The 27,692-nt window shown below is 43.8% G+C and overlaps 1 protein-coding gene across 1 annotated transcript; it reads right to left on the bottom strand.

The window, feature by feature from the left end:
- Positions 1 to 18,016: 18,016 nt before the first annotated feature.
- Positions 18,017 to 24,789, bottom strand: LOC147978132 (uncharacterized). Its single transcript, XM_087514654.1, has 4 exons — positions 23,887 to 24,789; positions 23,640 to 23,807; positions 23,543 to 23,578; positions 18,017 to 18,064 (listed from the first exon to the last, which is right to left on the bottom strand). The coding sequence occupies exons 1-4, from the start codon at positions 24,787 to 24,789 to the stop codon at positions 18,017 to 18,019; spliced, it is 1,155 nt and encodes a 384-aa protein (XP_087370780.1).
- Positions 24,790 to 27,692: the final 2,903 nt, after the last annotated feature.

The following is a 27,692-nucleotide window of genomic DNA, read 5'->3' as shown; positions in this document are numbered from 1 at the left end:
AAACATCAATTACTTAATACCTGATTGCTGGTATGTGCATCTTGCTCTTTCGGTATTGTATAGGCAATCTGTTCTGCACCAGATTTGCAGCATATAGAAGTAACAACAGTCTAGTCCCCGTTTCATGTTACTTTGTCTTGCATCTCTGTTGGGCAGTGAAAATATTTTCCCTGCAATGAACAACGAGAAAGTGTGGCGGCCGAAATTCAGTGTAACACAGTGAGTTACTAGTACCGTTTGTCATAAATTGATTCAGTTTGTCAAGAACCTCCCTATTAATGTGATTATTTTTATAAAATTTGCAGGCGGGTCTCAAAATACATCACACGCCAGCATCGTCTTAACAATCCAACTACATACAACGAGTTCTTTTGTAATGAGCCTAACACAGAAGCAGGTGCAACTGTGGCAAACACGCATGTTACTGTCCTTGAAGGTACCACATATGCTTGACCAATGTTGGAAATTCGTGCAGCAACAGGCGGCACGATTTCCAGATACGAGTAACTCAAAACCCCATACCTCTCTCGAAATAGGCTTTCGCCCCGCTTTATAAATAAAGCAATGGTCCGTACAATCCAAGTTCAACCGCACTCGACATACACCAGCTGGGGCCACAACACAATCAAGCCCAAAAAAGCATAAAAAAATAGAAAAAAGCCACCTAGTGGCGACCGCATAACGGTACTACGGGGATGATGGTCGACGCGCCGAAGCCAGAAGCTCATCCATCATCAATCCAAGTCGGTCGCGATCACGCTGCCTCGAGAGCGGGTGCCAGTGCTGCAGGAAAGTAAGGAATTTGAAGAGTGAGTCAGATACCTTCCTCGGGAAAACCTTCTCCATCACCATCTTATTCCTAGTCGTCCAAAGAGTCCACGTCATCACCGCTAAAATAAGCCAAAATAGGCGGCGATGATGTGACGGCTGTAGAGCCCTAAGTTGGAGAAACTCAGCGAGATTTCGGGCCTCCCATTCCAGCCCCAACGCCTCGCGGACATACGTCGAAAGTACCCTCGTCGCGGTACACGAGAATAGGATATGGGTCCCGGTCTCGGGTACCGCACAGAGAGGGCATAGACCATCGCCAGGTCTGTGCCGCTTAAGCACCTCTGTCCCAGAGGGGAGGTGGTCCCGTAGTAATTGCCAAACGAAGATCTTAATCTTTAGTGGGATGGGGGCTTTCCAGAGAGGGGATAGCCAAGGAGTGGCCTGAAACGGGCAAAGGGCCTGGTATGCCGTGCTCACAGAGAACTCCGTCGACGGCGCGAGCCGCCAGGACACCGTGTCCGGAAGGTCCGTGAGCACGAGCGGGAGGGCATCCCCCAGTCTAGTCCAGTCGTTATTCTTGGCTTGTCCAAAGGTGCGACGAAACCCGATGTTCCACTGTCCAGCTTGGAAGGTCGTAGCCACTAGGATAGTCAGATCGAAACAAGTCGAGAATAGGCCCGGGAAGGACACCCGAAGGGGTTCAGCATTCAGCCAAGGATCCAACCAGAATTGTATCCCTTTCCCATTCCCTAAGGAGAAGGAGACCCGTAGGCGGATGTCCTCCTTGATCCTTTGAATGGCTCTCCAGAATTGTGAGCCTTCCGACCGGTTGCATGCTAAGAGCGAGTCTCCCCTCAGGTATTTCGCTTGAATGAGCTGTAGCCATAATCCTCCCTCGCCGCGTAGGATGCGCCAGACCCATCTTAACATGAGCGACACGTTCATACGCCGGGAGGCGATGATGCCCAAACCACCGCGGTCTTTTGGCATGCAAATGTCCCCCCTCATTTTACCATGTGGTACTTTTGGCGGCCGTTGCCCGCCTACCAAAACCCCATACCTTCCCATGTCATTTGATTATGGGAAGCAAGCAAAGTCACATTTCAATGAGTATGCAAAGTGAAGTGCGACCTTAGCAGGAGAAGTCACGACCCCTCAACCCAATACAAAAAACATGACCAAAAATTCCGAGAGTGCATTTTCTACCATGCACGGTATATACCATGCATTGATCTGCCGCTTAATTATTTCAGGATCATTATTAACCTGCTGTACGTCTCACTTTTCTCCACCTCCTTCTGTCACGTGGTCAGTTTGTGTGTCAGACTTTTTTAAATAGCGTCCTTCCATTTGAATCCCTTCCCCTCGTTGCAACTCTACTGCAGATATTCTCCCTTTCTATTTAATGATTTAGATGCTTGATATCTTCTTAAATAAAAGTTTGTATTATATTGTATTTGGACAAATGTGTTTATACCGAAGACATATTTTAAACAAGACCTATAGAAAATTGATCTACGAAAAATTCGATGAAACATGGTACATACTATAGTTTTTTACAGTTTCGTAAGGCCTCTTCACATTTCATATTTGAATTTTATAATTTGTGAAAATATATTCAATAGTGATCTTATTTCAATGTTCTCTCACAAGGAACATAAACATGCAAATGTATCATAAATCAAACTTACGGTTCGAAAGATAAAAAAAATTTAAATTTTATAATCATATGAAAAAGAAACCTGAGTGAGTCTAGTACTACTCGTCTCTACTTTTGTGAGTAAGAGGAGAGATATTGTAGGTAATAACTACAGGGAAAAGTTGTCAGGAGAAATATTGACTGATTGATATGGCATATAGTATTAAGTAGAACAAGTGGTCATAACTCATAAATTTAGGTTAACTAAGCAAGACAACGACCAGATGCATGCAGGGATCCGAATCTCAAAGATAACCAGTGGCTGATACATGCATGGTAGAATGTATTTTCTCCAAAAATCCCCCAATCATCCAAAACTAGAGTTCACAATTAACCATACATCTGTACAAGTAAATGTGAGAACTAACAAAACTTAACCTATCATAAATATACTGGGGCAACTATTAAACTGAAGTAAATGCAGTTAACAACGTTAATTAGACATATAACTCTTCCTCGACTTGTCAACTTGGTAGTGAAGATGGATGGAGCCTGAACACGATAGTGACATCTGTATTCAGGGTGTCTATGTGCTAACCTGGCACCAATGAGGAAGATTACAGGAGCAATACTCAAGCCCAAAATGCCTGTGAGTGCATTGGATGAACACGGAGCAAGAGCATGTATGGACTGACCTTGTGCATTGGACCGTGATTTCTAAGCAGATCAAGCCGTCACAAACACATAGAACGACAGAAAAATAATGAACACACAGAGAGACACAAAGAGCTTACCTGAGAAATGCTTGATCAAAATGCAGGATCTCATCTGATCTCCCTGGACCCGTAGGAAGTGACCGCACTCTTATGTCGTGCCATGGGGGATAGAAGTGCGGTGCTGTTCCAACCCAGCCCCCCTCTGCTCCTGAGCGCGAGCGCCCTGTGAAGTGTGACGAGCACAAGCGCACCGTGCCGCGCTATATCTCTCACCGAGGCGCACAGAACAGTGGCGAACGATGCAAGGAGGGCACAGTGTCGGAGAGGATTGGGGAGGCAAAGAGAGTGTAATGGATTTGGAATGGGATATCTCTCTGTCCATGCATCTGCACGTCACATAGCAGTCCTTAGAGAATACATCTATTGATCTGCAGTAGACTTATACGCTTATACGGAGTACATTAGAACTTGCGTATACACATGGTCATCTTGTTCTCATGTATTGAGGTATCAAGGGAGCAGTTTATATATCGAGAAATTTGCACACTGACCATTTCTTTTGTTTGACAAAACAGCACACACAGGTCTGAAGGGAGCAGTCGCGAGACCAGAGAAAGTGGAAGTCACCAGACAAAGAGAAAGAACAACCCCGCCACCTCGTCATGCTTCCTCCCAAACCCGTGCTACCAAAACAAGGCAAGTATCCAACGGCCAGCAAACTGCAAACGAGTGGCATGCAGGCCACATGACACCAAATCACCGCTCTAAAATACTTCACTCGGGCGGTAGATGGATGTAGCGTCATCCCTGGCCTTCCCAAAATTCCAAGCACGGCCGTCATATCTTGCAAACTTCCCGATGCCTCCTACTCCTACCGCGGCTTGGTCAAGAAAATCTTTCCCTAATATTAAAGGGAGGATCGTAATTTTCGTACGTCCCAGGCTTCGCTTTTCCTCGTTCTCCCGATTCGTTTCTATCAAGAAAAAATCACAGGACGCATAGAGCCGTAATGGGCCGGTCCATTAGCGTACAAAGAGCCCGCGCTAGAAAAAAAAATAGTGCAAAGCAAGGAATCAAACCCACCCACTCACGCTAGAGCACTCAAATGCTTACCAATAGACTAAACAAGACTATGTGTTTTACTAGCACCATGAAATTTGAAATTAAGTACAGAGTGGCGGCAGATACTGAGAGGAAAATATATTTTTCAAAGTGAATATATTTTAGAATGCGAAAATTTTGCAAAGTTGTTAATAAAAAATTTAAAGTCGCACACTTTTTAAAGAAAAAAATTGCCTTTTTATTTTTTTAAACCTGAGTTTTTTTTAAACACGGACAACTTTCTGAAACTAGGAGGTATTGTTGTGATTATTTCTCGAATTTGGGAAAATTTAAAAAACTTAAATATTTTTTAAACTTTAAATTTGAAAAGGCAAACATTTATGTAAACATGTTTTTTTAACTGGGAGGTACTGTAGCTAAATTGTTTTAATCTATACATATATTAATAAAACTTGGCGAATATTTGAAATATGCCCACATGATGCTTTGTTTTACTTCATTTTATTAAACTAGGGATATGAAAGGAATCTTTTTCTTTTTCGCGTCGTCACATACAACCAGCCTCACTCAACCCAGTGACTCCTGTGAGAATGCATGAGGAGTCCAGCTAAGGTTTCATGGTCCATCTGACACAAACTACTCAATTTACATGATGACATTGACATATATTATGTGCAGTGCTTTTTCCCTATTATATTAGCCAAATGGTAAAAAAAAATTGTGTTCAACGCTGTTGATCTTCATTGGACACGAAGGCGACTCAACAATCCAGCTATTGGATCTTGCCAACCTTGGTTAGTGACAACTGGTACTGCGACCACCGGTGACGAGGACGACAAAGACGACAAGCGGAAACATGTGTCTGGTGTTATATTGAAATGGAGGATGTGGACATGAGGATGAGGTATTAGTCATGTTTATTATGTTATGGGCATGAGGGTGAGATCTTTAGTCATGCTCGGTGGGTAAGAACATATGAGGGCTGTTTTCTCCCGTTGCAACGCACGGGCATGTTTCCTAGTAATAATCTATATGCTTCCAGCAACTTTGGCTTTGATTTTTCTATTTAAGTTTTTTTTTCTTGAATACACACGAGTGTGTGTATCATTTTATAAAAAAGAAGAGGGGGAAAGACTTCCCATCCACGGTGTAACAATGATATTTACACGGCTCTCACATCCGCCTTCACATGGAGTAGTTACATGACTTCCCATCTATTGAAGCTTTAGAGCTGATCCAGATTTCACATGGAGTAGCGGGATTCCAACAGAGCTTCGCCAAGCGCTGCGGGAGGAGGGAGATGTGTCATGGGAGGGAGAGGGAGGCGCCAGGGCTTAGGTGTTGCTGCCCTCCCTTCCCCCCACTATATATAGGGCCAAGGGAGAGGGGGGGCGCAGCCTTGGCCCTTCCTCCAAGGAAGGGTGCGGCCAAGGGAGGAGTCCATCCTCCCCAAGGCACCTAGGAGGTGCCTTCCCCCTTTAGGACTCTTCCTTTCCCTCATCTCTTGGCGCATGGGCCTCTTGGGGCTGGGGCCCTTGGCCCATATAGGCCAAGGCGCACACCCCTACAGCCCATGTGGCCCCCCGGGGCAGGTGGACCCCCTTGGTGGACCCCCGGACCCCTTTCGGCACTCCGGGTACAATACCGATAATGCGCGAAACTTTTCCGGCGACCAAAACAAGACTTCCCATATATAAATCTTTACCTCCGGACCATTCCGGAACTCCTCGTGACGTCCGGGATCTCATCCGGGACTCCGAACAACTTTCGAGTTACCGAATACTAATATCTCTATAACCCTAGCGTCACCGAACCTTAAGTGTGTAGACCCTACGGGTTCGGGAGACATGCAGACATGACCGAGATGACTCTCCGGTCAATAACCAACAGCGGGATCTAGATACCCATGTTGGCTCCCACATGTTCCACGATGATCTCATCGGATGAACCACGATGTCAAGGACTTAATCAATCCCGTATACAATTCCCTTTGTCTAGCGGTATGATACTTGCCCGAGATTCGATCGTCGATATCCCGATACCTTGTTCAATCTCGTTACCGGCAAGTCTCTTTACTCGTTTCGTAACACATCATCCCATGATCAACTCCTTGATCACATTGTGCACATTATGATGATGTCCTACCGAGTGGGCCCAGAGATACCTCTCCGTCACACGGAGTGACAAATCCCAGTCTCGATTCGTGCCAACCCAACAGACACTTTCGGAGATACCCGTAGTGCACCTTTATAGTCACCCAGTTACGTTGTGACGTTTGGCACACCCAAAGTATTCCTACGGTATCCGGGAGTTGCACAATCTCATGGTCTAAGGAAATGATACTTGACATTAGAAAAGCTTTAGCATACGAACTACATGATCTTGTGCTAGGCTTAGGATTGGGTCTTGTCCATCACATCATTCTCCTAATGATGTGATCCCGTTATCAATGACATCCAATGTCCATGGTCAGGAAACCGTAACCATCTATTGATCAACGAGCTAGTCAACTAGAGGCTTACTAGGGACATGGTGTTGTCTATGTATCCACACATGTATCTGAGGTTCCTATCAATACAATTCTAGCATGGATAATAAACGATTATCATGAACAAGGAAATATAATAATAATCAATTTGTTATTACCTCAAGGGCATATTTCCAACAGTCTCCCACTTGCACTAGAGTCAATAATCCAGTTCACATCGATATGTGATTAACACTCAAGGTCACATCCCCATGTGACTAACACCCAAAGAGTTTACTAGAGTCAATAATCTAGTTCACATTACCATGTGATTAACACTCGATGAGTTCTGGGTTTGATCATGTTATGCTTGTGAGAGATGTTATAGTCAACGGGTCTGAATCTTTCAGATCCGTGTGTGTGCTTTACAAATCTCTATGTCATCTCCCAGATGCAGCTACCACGTTCTATTTGGAGCTATTCCAAATAACTGTTCTACTATACGAATCCAGTTTACTACTCAGAATAATCTGGATTAGTGTCAAAGTTTGCATCGGTGTAACCCTTTACGACGAACTCTTTTTTACCACCTCCATAATCGAGAAAATTCCTTAGTCCACTATTTACTAAGGATAACTTTGACCGCTGTCCTGTGATCCATTCTTGGATCACTCTTGTACCCCTTGACTGACTCATGGCAAGGCACACTTCAGGTGCGGTACACAGCATAGCATACTGTAGAGCCTACGTCTAAAGCATAGGGGACGACCTTCGTCCTTTCTCTCTATTCTGCCGCGGTCAGGTTTCGAGTCTTACTCAATGTTCACACCTTATAACACAGCCAAGAACTCCTTTGCCGATCCATTTTGAACTCCTTCAAAATCTTGTCACGGTATGTATTCATTTGAAAGTACTATTAAGCGTTTTGATCTATCCTTATAGATCTTAATGCTCAATACTCAAGTAGCCTAATCCAGGTTTTCCATTGAAAAATACTTTCCAAATAACCCTATATGCTTTCCGGAAATTCTACGTCATTTCTGATCAACAATATGTCAACAACATATATTCATCAGAAATTCTATAGTGCTCCCACTCACTTCTTTGGAAATACAAGTTTCTCATAAACTTTGTATAAACCCAAAATCTTTGATCATCATCAAAGCATACATTCCAACTCCGAGATGCTTACTCCAGTCCCTAGAAGGATTGCTGGAGCTTTGCATACTTATTAGCATCTTTCAGGATTGACAAAACCTTCCGGTTTGTATCACATACAACCTTTCCTCAAAAAACGTCGAGGAAACAATGTTTTTGACACCCTATCTGCAAGATTTCATAAATAATGCAGTAATCGCTAATATAATTCCAACAGACTCTTAGCATCGCTATGAGTGAGAAAGTCTCATCGTAGTCAACTCCTTGAACTTGTCGGAAAACATCTTAACGACAAGTCGAGCTTTCTTAATGGTGACATTTACCATCATTGTCCGTCTTCCTTTTAAAATCCATCTACACTCAACAGCCTTACGACCATCGAGTTGTTCTGCCAAAGTCCACACTTTGTTTTCATACATGGATCCTTTCTCGGATTTTATATGGCCTCGAGCCATTTTGGAATCCAGGGCCACCATCGCTTCTCCATAGCTCGTAGGTTCATTGTTGTCTAGCAACATGACTTCCAAGACAGGATTACGTACCACTCTGAAGTAGTATGCATCCTTGTCATCCCACGAGGTTTGGGAGTGACTTGATCTGAAGTTTCATGATCACTATCATAAGCTTCCACTTCAATTGGTGTAGGTGCCACAGGAACAACTCCCTGTGCCCTGCCACACACTAGTTGAAGAGACGGTTCAATAACCTCATCAAGTCTCCACCATCCTCCCACTCAATTCTTTCGAGAGAAACTTTTCCTCGAGAAAGGACCCGATTCCAGAAACAATCCCTTATTGCTTTCGGATCTAAGACAGGAGGTATACTCAACTGTTTTGGGTGTCCTATGAAGATGCATTTATCCGCTTTGGGTTCGAGCTTATCAGCCTGAAACTTTTTCACATAAGCGTCGCAGCCCCAAACTTCTAAGAAATGACAGCTTAGGTTTCTCTAAACCATAGTTCATATGATGTCATCTCATCGGAATTACGTGGTGCCCTATTTAAAGTGAATGTGGTTGTCTTTAATGCCTAACCCATAAACTATCGTGGTAATTCGATAAGAGACATCATGGTATGCATCATGTCCAATAGGGTGCAGTTATGATGTTCGGACACACCATCACACTATGGTGTTCCAGGCTGTATTAGTTGTGAAACAATTTCCACAATGTCTTAATTCTGTGCCAAACTCGTAATTCAGATATTCATCTCTATGATCATATCATAGATATTTTATCCTCTTGTCACAACGATCTTTCAACTTCACCCTGAAATTACTTGAACCTTTCAATAATTCAGACTCGTGATTCATCAAGTAAATATACTCAACATCTACTCAAATCATTTGTGAAGTAAGAACATAACGATATCCACTACATGCCTCAGCACTCATTGGATTGCACACATCAAAATGTATTACTTCCAACAAGTTGCTTTCTAGTTCCATTTTACGGAAAACGAGGCTTTCAGTCATCTTGCCCATGTGGTATGATTTGCATGTCTCAAGTGATTCAAAATCAAGTGAGTCCAAACGGTCCATTTGCATGGAGTTTCTTCATGCATATACACCAATAGACATGGTTCGCATGTCTCAAACCTTTCAAAACAAGTGAGCCCAAAGATCCATCAACATGGAGCTTCTTCATGCGTTTTATACCGATATGACTTACGTGGCAGTGCATACATACTACAAGGATTCGGGTCTATTGCAACAAAATTGTTCGTTGCAATACATACTGATTTGTGGCGATAAGTACTTATTGCCACGAAACAGCATTTGTTGGCAGCCGTTGCGACTGGACGCATGGTAATAGGTTATTGCCACAAAAAAGCAACCGTAGCAATAAAGTATGCTATTGCAATAGCCATGTGGGGAGTCGCCACATGTTTTCCCGTGGCAACACTCATCTGATGCCACAATTTATTTTGTGGAGATAGCTTTAATGCAGCACGTAATGAATCATGGCGACTAATAGCTCGTGGCGATAGACATTTTTGGCAACAACCTATGCCAACGACCCTCGTTTCGTGGTGCATATTGTTCCGTGGCAATAGTCAATTGTGGCAATAAACTATGGCAACAATCCTTGTTTTCATGGCATTAGGCATTTTGCCACGAACCGCTACACTTGTGGTATTAAATTATGGCAACAAATATTCCAGTCGTCGTAACAGGAAATTGCAACAAACTAGTTTTGGCGGTGATAAATAGGTATCACAACACGTGAAATGTTTGTAGCGAGAAACTATTGCGACAATTTAAATTTTCGTGGAGCTAACAAGTGGCAACCAAAAGTGGGTTGTGGCAATAGCCTATTGCAACCTAAAAAAATACAAGCATTCAATTACAATATTCAAAATCATATATATAACATGTAGATTCATAAAATTCATAATTCTGATAGCAAATATCCATCAAATGAAACTCAAATGTAATTTAGCCATCCTAATCAACTGCCAAGACTAAATTGTTCGTGCTCTAGAGTCCACTCGAGCTAGTTCTTTGGATCCTGCAATCAAGAAATTAAAAAAATAGTTCTAGTTAATGAGTCCAACATAACATACGCCATACAATTATTCCAGCCCCATTGTTAAAAGGAACTGTCGCCAGACTAGGGGATCAGAACAGTTTTACAAGTGTAAATGTCTAAAGCATAAGCACAAGTACATGTACTAAAATCTTTCACTATTGATTTAAGTTGTGGCTCAATCTATAGTTTCAGTTAAGTTCATGTCCCTAGCTAGCACACTCATTTTTTTAAGTTGTGACTCGATGCAGCAACAATGCATGGTGAAAGAGAAGACGCGGCTAGCTAATTATGAAGGCCAATCACATGCTCACTTGAAAGTGGACCATGAGTTTCAGGTTCTTTGCTTTCAACATCTTAAACGTGCTTTGTCCTAAAAACGAAAAGAACAATTATAGGTGCGGTAACCACTGTCAATTGCTTTGGATTCATGCAAAAAAAGTCTGGGCAAACATAGAACCACGCCTCATGGTGAAAAGTAAACATATTGCATGTCAAAAGACAAAGTTGTACTAGAGGAGCGTCAATTAATTTGGATTGGAGGAGCAGATATAATGTTACCTTGAACTTATCCGCAGAACCAGCTTCTGCATAAGCCTCAGCAGCTTTGGAGGCAGGTTCTTGTAGACCAAGGACTGGGCAACGAGGGTCATCAGCACCTGCATCGTAATTGATAAATGAAGCTCCAGCCGCAAGAAAAATGCTGAATTAACATTAATTTTTAAACGAAGGGTTAACAACAGTTCTGGCTCAACCATAAAATCATAAAACAAAAATATATACTGAAGACTGGAAGCCCAGCCCTGACAAGAGCTCATTGAACTCATAAAAGAGAAGTGAGATACTTTTTAATATGTTGGGTCGTGCAATAACTATTGGACGAAGCAGAAGCACTCAATAAGAAATATGATTGGTTTTACCATTTAGGAGGAGTGGACATGGTGCAATCAGAGGAACTGAGTAGGGAGCATCAAACTGTTAAGCCATAGAAGGTGCTATCTTGTCCCAAACCTGGTAAAAATATGTCAATACACGATCGTCAAACATTTACAATGGAACAATCAGAAATAAATGTCAAATAAATCAGATAGTCACCTTTTTCACAACCTCTGCATCTATTTCACTCTTCCCTGAATCAATTCTTGCTTCTACAGGAAAGACAAAACAACATAGACACTTATATGTAAATGTTCTGAACTGATACAATATATTCAGCTGTGATCTATATTTTTCAGTGGTGTGTGCCCAATCTTAAAGAGGATGCATGGTATCTAACCTTCAAATAAATGCTTAATGCTATCAACTCTAGCTTGCCACATGTCATTATCTACTGCCCATTGAAATCCCTGTAGCCACCACAAAGAGCAGTGCTTTACTTACATGGGACAAATCACAAAACTATGTGCACCCATAAATTACTGCTGTGTGTACCTGAACACCAATTATTGGAAGAACAACATTGTACCGTGTATCCACAAAAGCAGCAAAGCATGCATGCATTCCTGTATTCAGCTCCAAATAAAAAAGATAAATTTTCTAAAAGTGAAGTCTATGTATTAATTCAGTATCATGATGCAATCATGATCTATAATACCTCCGAGTGATTAACCAACAATCCCTATCCTAGAGGTATCGACATCGTCCCTTGCACTAACATAATCTCCAAGCTTTATCAAGTCCCACACCTGCACATGTTCCTCACTCAGTATCGCAAAAAATAACAGGCACAACATGTTTTGAAGTATGATATACCAGGTCATACCATAGAAGACAATCATAAGGAGAGAACCAGACCAAAAGAATAAATCCAGAATTCAACTGAAGTGCCAACCCAGATAGTGTAGTTATGGCACCAGTACAGCTGGACTAACACCAAAAACAGTGGTAATCCAGAGCTAATACTTAATCAGAAATAATTCCAATGCAATCCCTTGTTAACCTTCCCAAGCTGCCTCCGCAAGGCCGCTCTGTAACTCATCAAGATATCACCACCACTATGTGCTAGCTTTGCTTCCTTTCGTAGGATTCAAGAACAGATTCACATACATCTCTCATCATTTTAAGTGCAGCTGGCTTATCAGTCACATTATTAAAGCCTAACTTCTCAATGAGCTGCTACAAAGACAACACGCCGGCAATAGCAGATATTCTTCATACCATTGTTGCTTCACAAATAAAATAAATATTGGTACTTTTTGGTTTGATTAGTACTCATACGCATACAGTTGCAGAATTATGTAGAGCAGACGTGAATACTAACATCTCATATTGAACTCCTCGTGGCCTTCTAGCTCTGGGTGTCACCATCACGATCACCCATCGTCTTCATCATCCGACATCTTCACAATAAAATCAGAGTAAGAAACATTGTAGTCATGAACTACATTATGCGAAATTATCAAAAACAAGAGATACTACATTAGCAGTGCATGGCTCCTCCATGGCCGCCCGGAGGAGGGGAGCCAGGCGACGCCCGCTGGCTCGACTTCGCCCAAACGTAGACGCCGCCAAGGGAGGGCGCACTGGCCGGGGTTCACGGTAGGCAGCACGGGGAGCGGGGCGCTGCCGAGGGATGTCGCCCTGTGACGCAGTGGACGAGGCGAGCGGGCGGCGCGCTAGCGAGTATCCCGCAACGGACGAGGGGCGGCGGCCGTGGGCCGGGGTCTCCGGCAGCGGGCGAGGGCGACGGCCTCTGACAGCGGGCGGGGTCGCGCGGGTGTCGGGCAGCCGACGGGGCGTGCGGCGGCGAGCGGGCATGGCCGAGGACACGGAGACGCGGCCCGCATCGGAGGGTCCGGAGGAGAGGGAGGAGGGCGAGATCAAGGACGACGACTCCTCGTCGGCGGCACCGCGCGGCTCGCTGGGCAAACGCCGCATCCGCTGGACGACGCTAGGATTTCTGGACGTTCTAGGATGGGAGGAGATCGGGAGAAAGAACAACCTGAACCAGGGATGAGAGCTCCAGATCTAATCGCCGGTGAAGACGCGTGTGATTTGGTTTAGAATAGTAATCGTGGGTCGTTAGGAAGGGTCTTTAGCGGCAAGATAAATACTCTAATTTTTTGGTGGGAACACAAAATATTGGCGCAAACTACAGTAAACCAAAATTATGTGGTGGGAAAATAATTTTTTTGGAGGGAATGTTTAGAATAATGAAATAAGTTGGAAAAAATAATATTTCAAAGCAATATGAGATATATATATTGCTAAATCGTCTCACGATCGTCATCTTCCCTCCGAACTAGATCGCGAGATTCCTGATGAAATCATCCCACGTCCGTCATCTTCCCTAAGTCCGGCGGTAGGCGGCATGCGGGAAGCCCGCATCCATGGCCGATGGAGAGGCTTGAGCTCGTGGGCGAAGGTCGGGTAGAGGGACAACGGAACTGCTTGGTCAGCACCGAGGATGGAGGAAGCGGGCGACGGGAGCCATGGCCGACCAGGAGCGGCGTGCAAGGTCAGAGGGGCGGCTCGCCAACCGGGGCTTGCCGCCCGGGTCAGGACGGCACGAGCTGCAGCCTGGTAGGGGTGGCCATCGCGCGAAAGTAGGGTCGCGACCGGTGCTAGCGCGTTGTCGCCGGACGACCCGGTTGTAGGTACAACCAGGTTTGCACTACAATTTCAAGAATCATCAGCAAAAACTTGGCTAGTTTTGAACTACAACTCACAGAAACTTCATGTGGCCCTCGCTTTAAAACTACTAGGTAATACTCTTGCCTTGGAACACAAGTACAAATGGGATGGGTTGGTGAGACGGTCGATCTATATCAGTCTCGATCTCATATTTTGATCTTGAGATGGGGTGATCTCAACATCTTTCATCTTACCGAATAGTCCATGGAGGGTTCCTCCGCGCCAGAATAGGTCCAACATAATCATATCATTTTTGTTTCAACGAAAAACATAAAAATTCAACTATGTATATTAACAACCAATCCAATTTCGTTTTGAGATCTGTTGTGTTAGCAACGTGTTGTCTCATCATGGATCTACAATTGTGTATCTTTGTTTACTCCCTAGTTGCCATGACAAAATTGAAACTTGGGATATATGTCAAATATTTGTGCCCTTGCCCGTCAGATCCGTCCTGCATCGGATACACGCACGAGGGGGTGAAGGGGCCTTGGCGACGCTGCCGCTGGCCCGGCTTCACCCGGTCACGCCCTCTGGCAGCGATAGGGGAGGGGAGGAGCAGACGGCAGGGCACTGGGAGGTCTCTAGGGATCCCTCTCGTCGTCGTCCGCAGCTCGCGCCACCTGGTGCATGGGACCACGGATCCGGTGAGATAGCCACCGCTACCAAGACCCAGCACACCCCACCACCGGAGGCCACATCCGTGTCATCCACCTCCCAACGTAGCCGCTAGGAAGCCAGATCGCGCTGTCGCGACCCACCGCATCGCGACGCCCTTATCCGTCAGATCCGTCCGGCATCGGATCCATCCACGAGGGGGTGAAGGAGCCCTGCCGCCGACGTCCTTGTTGGAATATCATGGTTTAGTTGCTATATCCATTTCTACTCGTATAATTGATGCTACTGTTGTAGTTTAATTTAAAAAAAATCATCAAATTTGAAAAGAGTTCTTCAAATTTTTAAAAAAATTAATCAATTTAAAAAAGTTCATTTATTTCGAAAAAATTTCATTCGTTTTTTAAAAAAGTTCATCAAATTTTAAAAAAGGTTCATTTTTTTTAAAGTTCACAAATTAGAAAAAAAATCATCAATTCTGAAAAAATCTTCACGAATTTGAGTAAAAGTTGATGGATTTCAAAAAAAAGATTCATCAGTTTTGAAAAAAGTTCATAAATTTGAAAGGAATCCGCACATTTAGGAAAAATGATAAAGAAAGAAAAAAAACAGAAATACAGAATAAAAACGGCAGGAGAAAAAACACGAAATAACAGAACAAATAAAAGAAGTAAAAAAAAGCATGTATATCACAACCGATGGGATAGCCGAGTGGTTTGTGTTCTTTTCTTTTGTACGGAGATATCATCGGATCGATCTTGTCAGCTGCACTTTTTCGTGAGTTTGACGAAAAGAAATACAAAATTATACAACTATGACCGGATTGATCCTGTCAGCTGCACTTTTTTGTGATTTTGATGAAAAGAAATACAAACTTATACAAAATTATAATACAAAAAAAACAGATACAAAAAAACGCAGCGGACCGAAGTATACAAACATATACGTCTGCTATTTCAAACAAACGACGCAATGGAGCAAAGGCAACTTGAGGAACGGGCGCACTCTGCGCTTCTGCGCTGGGCCGGCCCATGTAAGGTGAGCCCTTCCTCGAGCGCAGTTAACTGCTCGGTCGGTCCCCCCTCGACGGTTGACTTTTCCAAAAAAAGAAAAAAAGAGAGAAAAAACCGCAAAAAGATAAAAAATAGTGATTTTAAAAAGTTCACGGTTTTTTTAAAAAAATGTTCACGAAACTGAAAAAAATTTCACCAATTTTGAAAAATGTTCATCGAAATAGAAATTTTTTATCAAATTTGAACAAAATGTCATCTAATTTTTTTTTAAGAAAAATCAATTATTTCCAAAAAAAGTTCATTGAATTTTAAATAAAGTTCATCAATTTGGAAAAAAGTTCACAGAAAATGAAAAAAGTTCATTATGTTTAAAAAATGTTCGTTCTTTTTTGGAAAAATAAACAACAATATGAAATAAAAGAAAAAGGAAATAAAAACCAAACTAAACTAAACCAGAAAGAATTAAAAAAACCCGGCTTCAGCGAACTGAATAAAGAATAAGACGTCCAAAACGGGGAATACGGCGCACAAGCAGTGAAGTACTCCAATTGGTTGCGCAGGTAGTGGCGGAAGAAAGAGAAGTCTCGAGTTCGAATCTTCATGTCGTACTTTTTTGGAAATTAACTGAAAATGACATAAACATGTAAAAATGGGCTGGCCCATGAAGGAGCAACGGGTGTGCGCCTATGACTGTAATGGGCGACGTTTAGGGAATGCCGGTTCTTGCGCGTTTTTCAATCCCTTTTATTTTACCGAAGTTTTGCAATTAACTTATGGTATAAAAGAATATATATGCCTTCCGTAAGTACTAAGAACTAACTCATGTAGTGGTGTAGCGCTCAGAGTGCTTGAGCAGTAAGCGGCCTCTCCAGGTTCAAATCCCGGCAGGAGCACTTGCCTTTGTTTTTTGTAAATTTTCTTCTTTGGGAAGACTCCTTTTTGGCAAATAGGGGATATACATGTTATTAAATAGTAAAAACTAAGGGTTTTTTTCATAAAAGAACATGCCATGTTAGCACCTAACAGGCGGGCCTCTATGGTCAGATACATCATCAATACGCTGTTATACGCAGTTTAGATCATTTCGTAACAGACTGCCCCAGACATGATACTGATATGTAAAAATTACAAAAAGTGGTACCAATTTGCACGTACTGCCCCAGTTGTGATACTTCCATGCAATTAACTCATTTTCGATTTCCATATGACAAGTCCCTGTTTTGGCACAAAACACTCTAGTTTTAAAATGGCAACAACTTGACCATTTCAAATCCAAATTTAACAAATTAAATATATATTCCTATCAAGAAAGTGTGTCCTATCCATTCATAAACTTTTTCCGTTGTTTTGATTAATTGAAATTGGTGCAATTAAAATAATTACTCCTTAAAGCTTGCAAAAATCATAGCTTAATATCTATAAATTTGAATAATATATTTTTTCACTGTTTTACTTGTAACTAATGCAACGGCACACTGATGTTGCAATATATTTCCGAATATTACCAAAAATAGTTATTCTGTTGAAATACCTGTCCTCCATTACACCAAATTTTCTTCTTTGGGAAGACTCTTTTTTGGCAAATAGGGGATATACATGTTATTAAATAGTAAAAACTAAGTGTTTTTTTTCGTAAAAGAACATGCCATGTTAGCACCTAACAAGCGGGCCCCAATGATCAGATACATCATCAATACGCTGTTATACACAGTTTAGATCATTTCGTAACAGACTGCCCCAGACATGATACTGATACGTAAAAATTACAAAAAGTGGTACCAATCTGCACGTACTGCCCAGTTGTGATACTTCCATGCAATTAACTCACTGAGAACTAACTCATGTAGTGATGCAGCGGTCAGAGTGCTTGAGCCGTAAGCGGCCTCTCCAGGTTCGAATCTCGGCAGGAGCACTTGCGTTTGGTTTTTGTAAATTTTCTTGTTTGGGAAGACTCTTTTTTGGCAAATAGGGGATATACATGTTATTAAATAGTAAAAACTAAGGGTTTTTTTTGTAAAAGAACATGCCATGTTAGCACCTAACAAGCGGGCCCCAATGGTCAGATACATCATCAATACACTGTTATACGCAGTTTAGATCATTTCGTAACAGACTGCCCTAGACATGATACTGACACATAAAAATTACAAAAAGTGGTACCAATCTGCATGTACTGCCCCAGTTGTGATACTTTCATTCAATTAACTCACTAAGAACTAACTCATGTAGTGGCGCAGCGGTCAGAGTGCTTGAGCCGTAAGCGGCCTCTCCAGGTTCAAATCCCGGCAGGAGTACTTGCGTTTGGTTTTTGTAAATTTTCTTTTTTGGGAAGACTCTTTTTTGGCAAATAGGGGATATACATATTATTAAATAGTAAAAACTAAGGGGTTTTTTTCCGTAAAAGAACATGCCATGTTAGCACCTAACAGGCGGGCCCCAATGGTCAGATACATCACCAATACGCTGTTATACGCAATTTAGATCATTTCATAACAGACTGCCCCAAACATGATACTGACACGTAAAAATTACAAAAAATGGTACCAATCTGCACGTACTGCCCCAGTTGTGATACTTCCATGCAATTAACTCATTTTCGATTTCCATATGACAAGTCCCTGTTTCGGCAGAAAACACCCTAGTTTTAAAATGGCAACAACTTGACCATTTCAAATCCAAATTTAACAAATTAAATATATATTCCTATCAAGAAAGAGTCTCCTATCCATTTATAAACTTTTTCCATTGTTTTGATTAATTGAAATTGATGCAATTAAAATAATTACTCCTTAAAGGTTGCAAAAATCACAACTTATTATCTATAAATTTAAATAATATATTATTTCACTGTTTTACTTGTAACTAATGCAATGGCACACTGATGTTGCAATATATTTCCGAATATTACCACAAATAGTTGTTCTGTTGAAATACCTGGTCTCCATTACAACAAATTGGCTGCCTCGCGCAACGGAATTTGTTTGTCGCAATATCTCTACCATATTGCAACGCCGATGTAGTTTGTTGCAATAGTTAGCCACTTTTTGCAACAATATTTGTAACTAATGCAACTTTACACCGATGTTGCAATATCTTTTCGAATATTGCCACAAATAGTTATTCTGTTGAAATACCTAGTCTCTATTACAACAAAATGACTGCCCTCACGCAACGAAATTTGTTTGTCGCAATACCGCTACCATATTGCAACGCCGATATAGTTTGTTGCAATATGAGGCCAGTATTGCAACAAAGTTAGTATTTATCGCGACGAAACTAAGTTACGGCAATATGTGCCGCCTATTACCACAACCGGAGAACTTGTGGTAATATTGCGCTTTATTGCAACAAAACGTAGTTGTAGCAATAAATTTTGTTGCAATAGACTGGAATCCTTGTAGTGTGGTACTATCATTACTATCTTTTGGCATGAACATGTGTATCACTACGATCGAGATTCAATAAACCATTCATTTCAGGTGTAAGACCATTGAAGGTATTATTCAAATAAACAGAGTAACCATTATTCTCTTTAAATGAATAACCGTATTGCGATAGACATAATCCAATCATGTCTATGCTCAACGCAAACACCAATCTCGATGGTAGAGGGAGCGTACGATATTTGATCAACCTTGGAAATACTTCCAACACATATCGTCATCTCACCTTTAGCTAGTCTCTGTTTATTTCGTAGCTTTTATTTCGAGTTACTAACACTTAGCAACCGAACCGGTATCTAATACCCTGGTGCTACTAGGAGTACTAGTAAAGTACACATTAACACAATGTATATCCAATATACTTCTATCGACCTTGCCAGCCTTCTCATCTACCAAGTATCTAGGGTAATTCTGCTCCAGTGGCTGTTCCCCTTATTACAGAAGCACTTAGTCTCGGGTTTGGGTTCAACCTTGGGTTTCTTCACTAGAGCAGCAGCTGAATTGCCGTTTCATGAAGTATCCCTTCTTGCCCTTGCCCTTCTTGAAACTAGTGGTTTCACCAACCATCAACAATTGATGCTCCTTCTTGATTTCTACTTTTGTGGTGTCAAACATCGCGAATATCTCAAGGATCATCATATATGTCCCTGATATATTATAGTTCATCACGAAGCTCTAGCAGCTTGGTGGTAATGACTTCGGAGAAACATCACTATCTCATCTGGAAGATCAACTCCCACTCGATTCAAATGATTGTTGTACTCAGACAATCTGAGCACAAGCTCAACAATTGAGCTTTTCTCCCTTAGTTTGCAGGCTAAGAAAATCGTCGGAGGTCTTATACCTCTTGACGTGGGCACGAGCCGGAAATCCCAATTTCAGCCCTCGAAACATCTCATATGTTTCGCGACATTTCAAAACGTCTTCGGTGCCTCAAATCTAAGCCGTTTAACTGAACTATCACGTAGTTATCAAAATGTGTATGTCAGATGTTCGCAACATCCACAGACAACGTTCGAGGTTCAGCACACTGAGCGGTGCATTAAGGACATAAGCCTTCTATGAAGCAATGAGGACAATCCTCAGTTTACGGACCTAGTCTGCATAATTGCTACTATCAACTTTCAACTAAAAATTCTCTAGGAACATATCTAAACAGTAGGACTGAAGCGCGAGCTACGACATAATTTGCGAAGACCTTTTGACTATGTTCAGGATAATTAAGTTCATCTTGTGAACTCCCACTCAGATAGACATCCCTCTAGTCATCTAAGTGAATACATGATCCGAGTCAACTAGGCCGTGTCCGATCATCACGTGAGACGGACTAGTCATCATCGGTGAACATCTTCATGTTGATCGTATCTACCATACGACTCATGCTCGACCTTTCGGTCTTTTGTGTTCCGAGGCCATGTCTGTACATGCTAGGCTCGTCAATTCAACCTAAGTGTTTCGCGTGTGTAAATCTGTCTTACACCCGTTGTATGTGAACGTTAGAATCTAACACCCGATCATCACGTGGTGCTTCGAAACAACGAACTGTCGCAACGGTGCACAGTTAGGGGGAACACTTTCTTGAAATTATTATGAGGGATCATCTTATTTACTACCGTCGTTCTAAGAAAACAAGATGCATAAACATGATAAACATCACATGCAATCAAATAGTGACATGATATGGCCATCATCACTTTGCTCCTCTTGATCTCCATCTTCGGGGCTCCATGATCATCATCGTCACCGGCATGACACCATGATCTCCATCATCATGATCTCTATCATCGTGTCTTCATGAAGTTGTCTCGTCAACTATTACTTCTACTACAACAGCTAACGGTTAGCAATAAAGTAAAGTAATTACATGACGTTTATGTTGACACGCAGGTCATAAATAAATTAAGACAACTCCTATGGCTCCTGCCGGTTGTCATACTCATCGACATGCAAGTCGTGATTCCTATTACAAGAACATGATCAATCTCATAGATCACATATATCATTCATCACATCCTTTTGGCCATATCACATCACATAGCATACCCTGCAAAAACAAGTTAGACGTCCTCTAATTGTTGTTTGCATGTTTTACGTGGCTGCTATGGGTTTCTAGCAAGAACGTTTCTTACCTACGCAAAAACCACAACGTGATATGCCAATTGCTATTTACCCTTCATAAGGACCCTTTTCATCGAATCCGATCCGACTAAAGTGGGAGAGACAGACACCCGCTAGCCACCTTATGCAACTAGTGCATGTCAGTCGGTGGAACCAGTCTCACGTAAGAGTACGTGTAAGGTCGGTCCGGGCCGCTTCATCCCACAATGCCACCGAATCAAGATTGGACTAGTAACGGTAAGCATATTGAACAAAATCAACGCCCACAACTACTTTGTATTCTACTCGTGCATAGTAACTACGCATAGACCTAGCTCATGATGCCACTGTTGGGGAACGTAGCATAAATTCAAAATTTTCCTACGTGTCACCAAGATCTATCTATGGAGTCATCTAGCAACGAAGGAGGAGTGGATCTACATACCCTTGTAGATCACGCGCGAAAGCGTTCAAGAGAACGGGGTTGATGGAGTCGTACTCGTCGTGGTCCAAATCACCGATGATCCTAGCGCCGAACGGACGGCACCTCCGCGTTCAACACACGTACGGAGCAGCGACGTCTCCTCCTTCTTGATCCAGTAAGGGGGAAGGAGAGGTTCATGGAGATCCAGCAGCACGACGGCGTTGTGGTGGAAGTAGCGGGATTCCAACAGGGCTTCGCCAAGCGCTGCGGGAGGAGGGAGATGTGTCATGGAAGCGAGTGGGAGGCGCCAGGGCTTAGGTGTTGCTGCCCTCCCTTCCCCCCACTATATATAGGGCCAAGGGAGAGGGGGGGCACAGCCTTGGCCCTTCCTCCAAGGAAGGGTGCGGCCAAAGAAGGAGTCCATCCTCCCCAAGGCACCTAGGAGGTGCCTTCCCCCTTTAGGACTCTTCCTTTCCTTCATCTCTTGGCGCATGGGCCTCTTGGGGCTGGTGCCCTTGGACCATATAGGCCAAGGCGCACACCCCTACAGCCCATGTGCCCCCCCGGGGCAGGTGGACCCCCTTGGTGGACCCCCGGACCCCTTTCGACACTCCCGGTACAATACCGATAATGCGCGAAACTTTTCCGGCGACCAAAAAAAGACTTCCCATATATAAATCTTTACCTCCGGACCATTCCAGAACTCCTCGTGACGTCCGGGATCTCATCCGGGACTCCGAACAACTTTCGGGTTACGGCATACTAATATCTCTATAACCCTAGCGTCACCGAACCTTAAGTGTGTAGACCCTACGGGTTCGGGAGACATGCAGACATGACCGAGATGACTCTCCGATCAATAACCAACAGCGGGATCTGGATACCCATGTTGGCTCCCACATGTTCCATGATGATCTCATCGGATGAACCATGATGTCAAGGACTTAATCAATCCCGTATACAATTCCCTTTGTCTAGCGGTACGATACTTGCCCGAGATTCGATCGTCGGTATCCCGATACCTTGTTCAATCTCGTTACCGGCAAGTCTCTTTACTCGTTTCGTAACACATCATCACGTGATCAACTCCTTGATCACATTGTGCACATTATGATGATATCCTACCGAGTGGGCCCAGAGATACCTCTCCGCCACACGGAGTGATAAATCCCAGTCTCGATTCGTGCCAACCCAACAGACACTTTCGGAGATACCCGTAGTGCACCTTTATAGTCACCCAGTTTCGTTGTGACGTTTGGCACACCCAAAGTATTCCTACGGTATCCGGGAGTTGCAAAATCTCATGGTCTAAGGAAATGATACTTGACATTAGAAAAGCTTTAGCATACGAACTACATGATCTTGTGCTAGGCTTAGGATTGGGTCTTGTCCATCACATCATTCTCCTAATGATGTGATCCCGTTATCAATGACATCCAATGTCCATGGTCAGGAAACCATAACCATCTATTGATCAACGAGCTAGTCAACTAGAGGCTTACTAGGGACATGGTGTTGTCTATGTATCCACACATGTATCTGAGTTTCATATCAATACAATTCTAGCATGGATAATAAACGATTATCATGAACAAGGAAATATAATAATAATCAATTTATTATTGCCTCTAGGGCATATTTCCAACATGATTGCATGGACTCGCCGGATGAAGGAGAGGTATCCTGGTAATTGGAGTCAGAGGAATTGAGAGGTTGACAGATTAGACCCGCCAAAGGAAAAAAAGGGTATAAGTTAGAGATAACCTTAGCCCGACGCTTCCGGGTTGTGTCAGGCAAGCCGGAGGATAGCTCTGCATCCTTGCTGGTCCGGGTCTGCCTCCGGTTTTCAAATTGCTGTTTCTTCAAAAGAAAGTTAGGATCTTGGAAAGCCAAAGGGTGTGAAAATCTTACTTTCCGGGTTACTCTTCGAATTTTCTGACGCGGCTGAAGCTCGGAGTCGGAGGAGATTATAATTACCTCTTCCTCGACGGGTTGGATGTTGCCTGTGTCTTCCTGAAAGAAGGTTAATATCAGTAAGGTAGTGATAAAGGAGAAAGGGAAATTAAAAAGTTACCTCTTCCTCGTTATCATCAGTATCATCAAGCTGAAACAGCTCAGAAGCTCTTGGTTTCCTTTTCCTTGAAGTGGTGGGCTTGGTGGTTTTCCTTTCGGCTTTCTTGGCCTCCCTGGCTTTCTTGGCCGCCTCATGATCATATTGGATTTTCCAGAAGTTATCATTTGCCTGTAAAAGGTTATAAAGGGTTATGCGTAAGAATACAGTATAACATGATAAAAAAATAACCCGACGGCTGGAAACTTACTGCAGGGACCGGGTTCTTCTTGCAAAAAGGTAGTAAGCCGAAAGCGTTACTATTCACTGTGCCCTCTTTCAACAAAGACTGAGTTGTAGCTTCCACTACGTCATCTGGTAAGTCGTCAGGACTATGACGCTGAGGGTCATCTTTCTCGCCTGAATAATTACACATTAAGCCGGGGCGGCGGCTTAACGGAATTATTCTCCAAGCAACCCAGACTCGGACCAGGTCAATGCCATCTAAGCCATTCCCTAAAAGAGCTTTAATCTTCTTGATCTTGGGGGTGAGTGGCAGACGTTCAATAGCAGTCAACTTATCCGGCAGCGGGTGAGTAGGTTCAAGGCGCAATGCACGGAAGCCGGGCAGCGGGTTTTCACTAGCCGGAGAAGTATCTTGGCAGTAGAACCATGTCTGGTTCCAGTCCTTTGGATGACTCGGCAATTCAGCATAAGGGAACAGGCAGTCTCTCCTCCTTTTAATCGATATGCCACCAAGCTCCAGACTAGGCCCGTTGGCCCGCTCATTCTGCCGGTTCAAATAGAACAATTCCCTGAACAAAAGTAGGCTGGGTTCTTCTCCAAGGTAGACCTCATAGAAAACTTGGAAGTTGCAGATATTTGACTCGGAATTGGGCCCGATGTCTTGAGGTCTTAAGTCAAAGAAGTGCAAAACGTCTCTAAAGAATTTTGAACCGGGAGGAGCAAATCCCCGGCTCATGTGATCGGTAAAAATGATCACCTCCCCTTCCTTGGGTTGAGGTTTCTCTTCAGACGGGTCAGGAGCACGATAAGACATGACATCCTTCTGGGGCAGATGGCCAGACTTTACAAACTCGGACAGTTTGCTCTCTGTAACAATGGATGGGACCCAGTTGCAGGTAACCGAAGGTTTAACAGCTTTGGGTGCCATTGGGTAAATTGAAGCCTACAAAAAGATAAAGGAAATTTTCCGGTTTATTATAACCCGGAGAATAAACAATATTGGGTTATTTAAGATGGCGGCTTAAGAAGGGGCCTAATGACATATAGGTAACTATGTGATAATGTTTAACAGCTGCAGGTATTAAAGATGATTAAGGTTTTCTTAAGTCGCCAGAGGCAAGCGGTGCTGATAGCCGGTATTATCTTAAACCGGTTACACGGTCTACTATGGCTGAAACAGAGTCAACAGACACAGTTTTTGGCTAAGTGTGGAGCAAATAGGTTTCACAAATTGCAATTATTATTTTGGATCAAACGATGCTCTGGAAAGGAAAAAAATTCTAGACCTAAAACAGTACAGGGAAGTTCATATACTCAAGGAGGGCTTCCAAAACAAGAAAATGAGATCTGTTTTCATACAGAATAAGCACACAACATCCTTCGCAGCAGTTCTATGTGGTTTTTACGATCTGAACAAGGTATTAGAGGTAAGAATTAATGGAGGTTGCGTCGGGCGACGATGAACGTCGACGAACTCAAGACAACACTAATGCAGATCTGAGAAAGGGGGGAAAGAGAACTCACCGATGTGGAAGAACTGCGGAGGGTTGCCGTTGTTCTCTGGTCAAAAAAAGGGTGATGCAGCGGCCTGAGTCGGTGAAGACGAGGTTTCCGACGGTGGCGGCGGCGGAGCTCGAGCGGCAGAAGAGGGAGTGCGAGGAAGAAGACGACCGGGGGAAATGAAAAAGACCTAGGTCATGCCTATTTATAAGGAGGGCCGACTGAGACGGCACGAGAAACGAGGAGACCAAGACATCATTATCCAGCGGCCCCGACGCCTCGATTTTCGGGAGGGTCAGTAAAGGCAAAGATCCGTTAAAGATATGATGAATTAAAATATAAGTTTTATTGAAGATGACATCACGATGATTTAACCCGAAGCCAGAGGATGACGTCACGGCGGGTTACAATTTTCACGCAAGACAGAAGACTAAAGGCTAGTTCATAAGGTTTTCAAAGATTGACATGAACCGGTTCAAATCAATCTAGGGCCTAATGTTGGGGATATGACTATTTGTGTAAGCCATCCAGGAGAGGCCGGGTTACGCAAATAGAGGTTCATCAGAAGCCCAAGACCAAGGCATGAAGATGGCGGTTCACTAAAAGGCTTAAAGGCCCACAGGCGACTCTGAGGCCCGTAAAGATAAACCGCCATGATGGTATACCTTGTACTGTAAGGTAGAAGTAACTAGTCGCCGAGCCGGACACTGTTTATGAGCCGGCCGGGACTCTGTAGGCCGCAGGGCGTCAACCCGTGTATATAAGGGGATGACCCGCCAGCGGCTTAGGGCGAGAAACAACTGATCGAGAGCCAGGCATAGCGTATCTCGCTCCCTGGTCATCGAAACATCAAGCAATTCCAACCCAACTAGACGTAGGCCTTCCTTCACCGTAAGGGGCTGAACTAGTATAAACCTCACGTGTCCTTGTCCTGATTAACCCCTTTAAGCTTCCTAGTTGCGGTGGCTCCACGACTAAGTCCTTGCAAAAGGACATCTGCCGTGACAATTCCACGACACACACGGTCTAGAATCAGTCACCATCATCTTCCATTATCCTATCTTGAGGAGCGATTAACGCATTCACCTTGTCGTGCCATTCTGTTGTCGACGCCACCATGATGCCAGACAATACCACTATCCTGCGCACGTCCATCAACACGCATCCATCGACGGGACTCCGCCGCGTCACGTCGCTGAGACCCACCATCATCTTTGTGGTAGATGCAACACTGCTCCTCCTCTTGTCCCCTCCAGCAGCACCTTCTCCAAAATGATGCCGCAAGAGGAAGAACGCCCCGAAGGCATCGCTGTCATCCGATCCAGGAGACCCAGATTTAGGATTTCTCCCAGAGCAGCCAGAACCAGGTGATACTGATTGCAACCGACAATGCCTTCGACAAGGAGATGACGCCCAAGATCCCACCATCGTCTGTCACAATCCATGTCAACATGATTTTCGCCGACATTTGCGTCACTCCGAGCCCGTAACTAGTTGGTTTCGAGCTGATCTGCACCGAGACGACGCGTGTGCCGTCTGAATGCATGTAGGAAACCAGCTTCCCACGGCAACCCCTCAACGCGTCGCCAGCCGGCCACGAGAAAAACCGAGAACGGATCTGGGGTGGACCAGATCCATGGCTGCCGCCACACCCTCCATCACAAGAGAACATGTAGGTTCCCTCAGCCATGGAGGCGAGCGCTGCCATCGCATGACCACGGGATGCCGCCCAGGCCGCTGCGCTCAGTCTCCCCTCTAGCCATGCCCTAGCTGCACCAGGTGCTCGCAGCCGCGCCCAGACGCCCAGGCTCCTTCGCCGTCAGGCCCGCTACCACCGCGACCTACGCCGGCGGTAGCGGCGGAGAGGGACGCATTAGTGGAAATGAATCATTGAAGGCGTTAGGGTTAGCTCCGTGGCGTTGCGTGGTGACGCAATGCGAGTGGGTACTTGATACTGGCGGAACTATGTTGAGGCCGAAGGGGGCTGCCCCCCCCCCCAGCCTTTGACCAAACTCCGAAGAATTTTTTGGGAGGGCTTAGATGAGATTTTTTTAGCAATTTGCACCCCTAAATGCTCATGTTTTTAGCCTTGGCCCCCAGTAGTTTCTATCAAGCTCCGCCACTGGTACGTGAGGGGGTCTCCGAACCACTCCTGGTGTCCTAAAGAGATGCGAGTGACATGGTTCAACATAAGTAGATGCAACACTTCTTTAGAGATCAACTAAAAAACACTTCTTTGAAATTCATCTCATCTCGTTGGCGAATAAGCGTTCATATTCTGGTGTTTCCCTTTGCTAATTGCAGCGACAAGGGTGCGGAGGTTAGGCCGTC

The sequence above is a fragment of the Triticum urartu genome, chromosome 3A (genome assembly GCF_056163025.1).
Source record: "Triticum urartu cultivar PI428250 chromosome 3A, HENAU_Tu73, whole genome shotgun sequence".
Classification (NCBI taxonomy): Eukaryota; Viridiplantae; Streptophyta; class Magnoliopsida; order Poales; family Poaceae; genus Triticum; species Triticum urartu.
Note: the sequence above shows the minus strand (reverse complement) of the source record. Positions and strands in the feature narration are given on the sequence as shown.

Bases quoted from the DNA above. Each gene is read 5' to 3' on its own strand.
- LOC147978132 (XM_087514654.1), bottom strand. From the start codon at position 24,789: ATGGCACCCAAAGCTGTTAAACCTTCGGTTACCTGCAACTGGGTCCCA. The intron at 23,808-23,886 runs GTAAGTTTCCAG...AACCTTTTACAG, and splicing joins AGAAGAACCCGGTCCCTGCA to GCAAATGATAACTTCTGGAA. The intron at 23,579-23,639 runs GTAACTTTTTAA...ACCTTCTTTCAG, and splicing joins CTGATGATAACGAGGAAGAG to GAAGACACAGGCAACATCCA.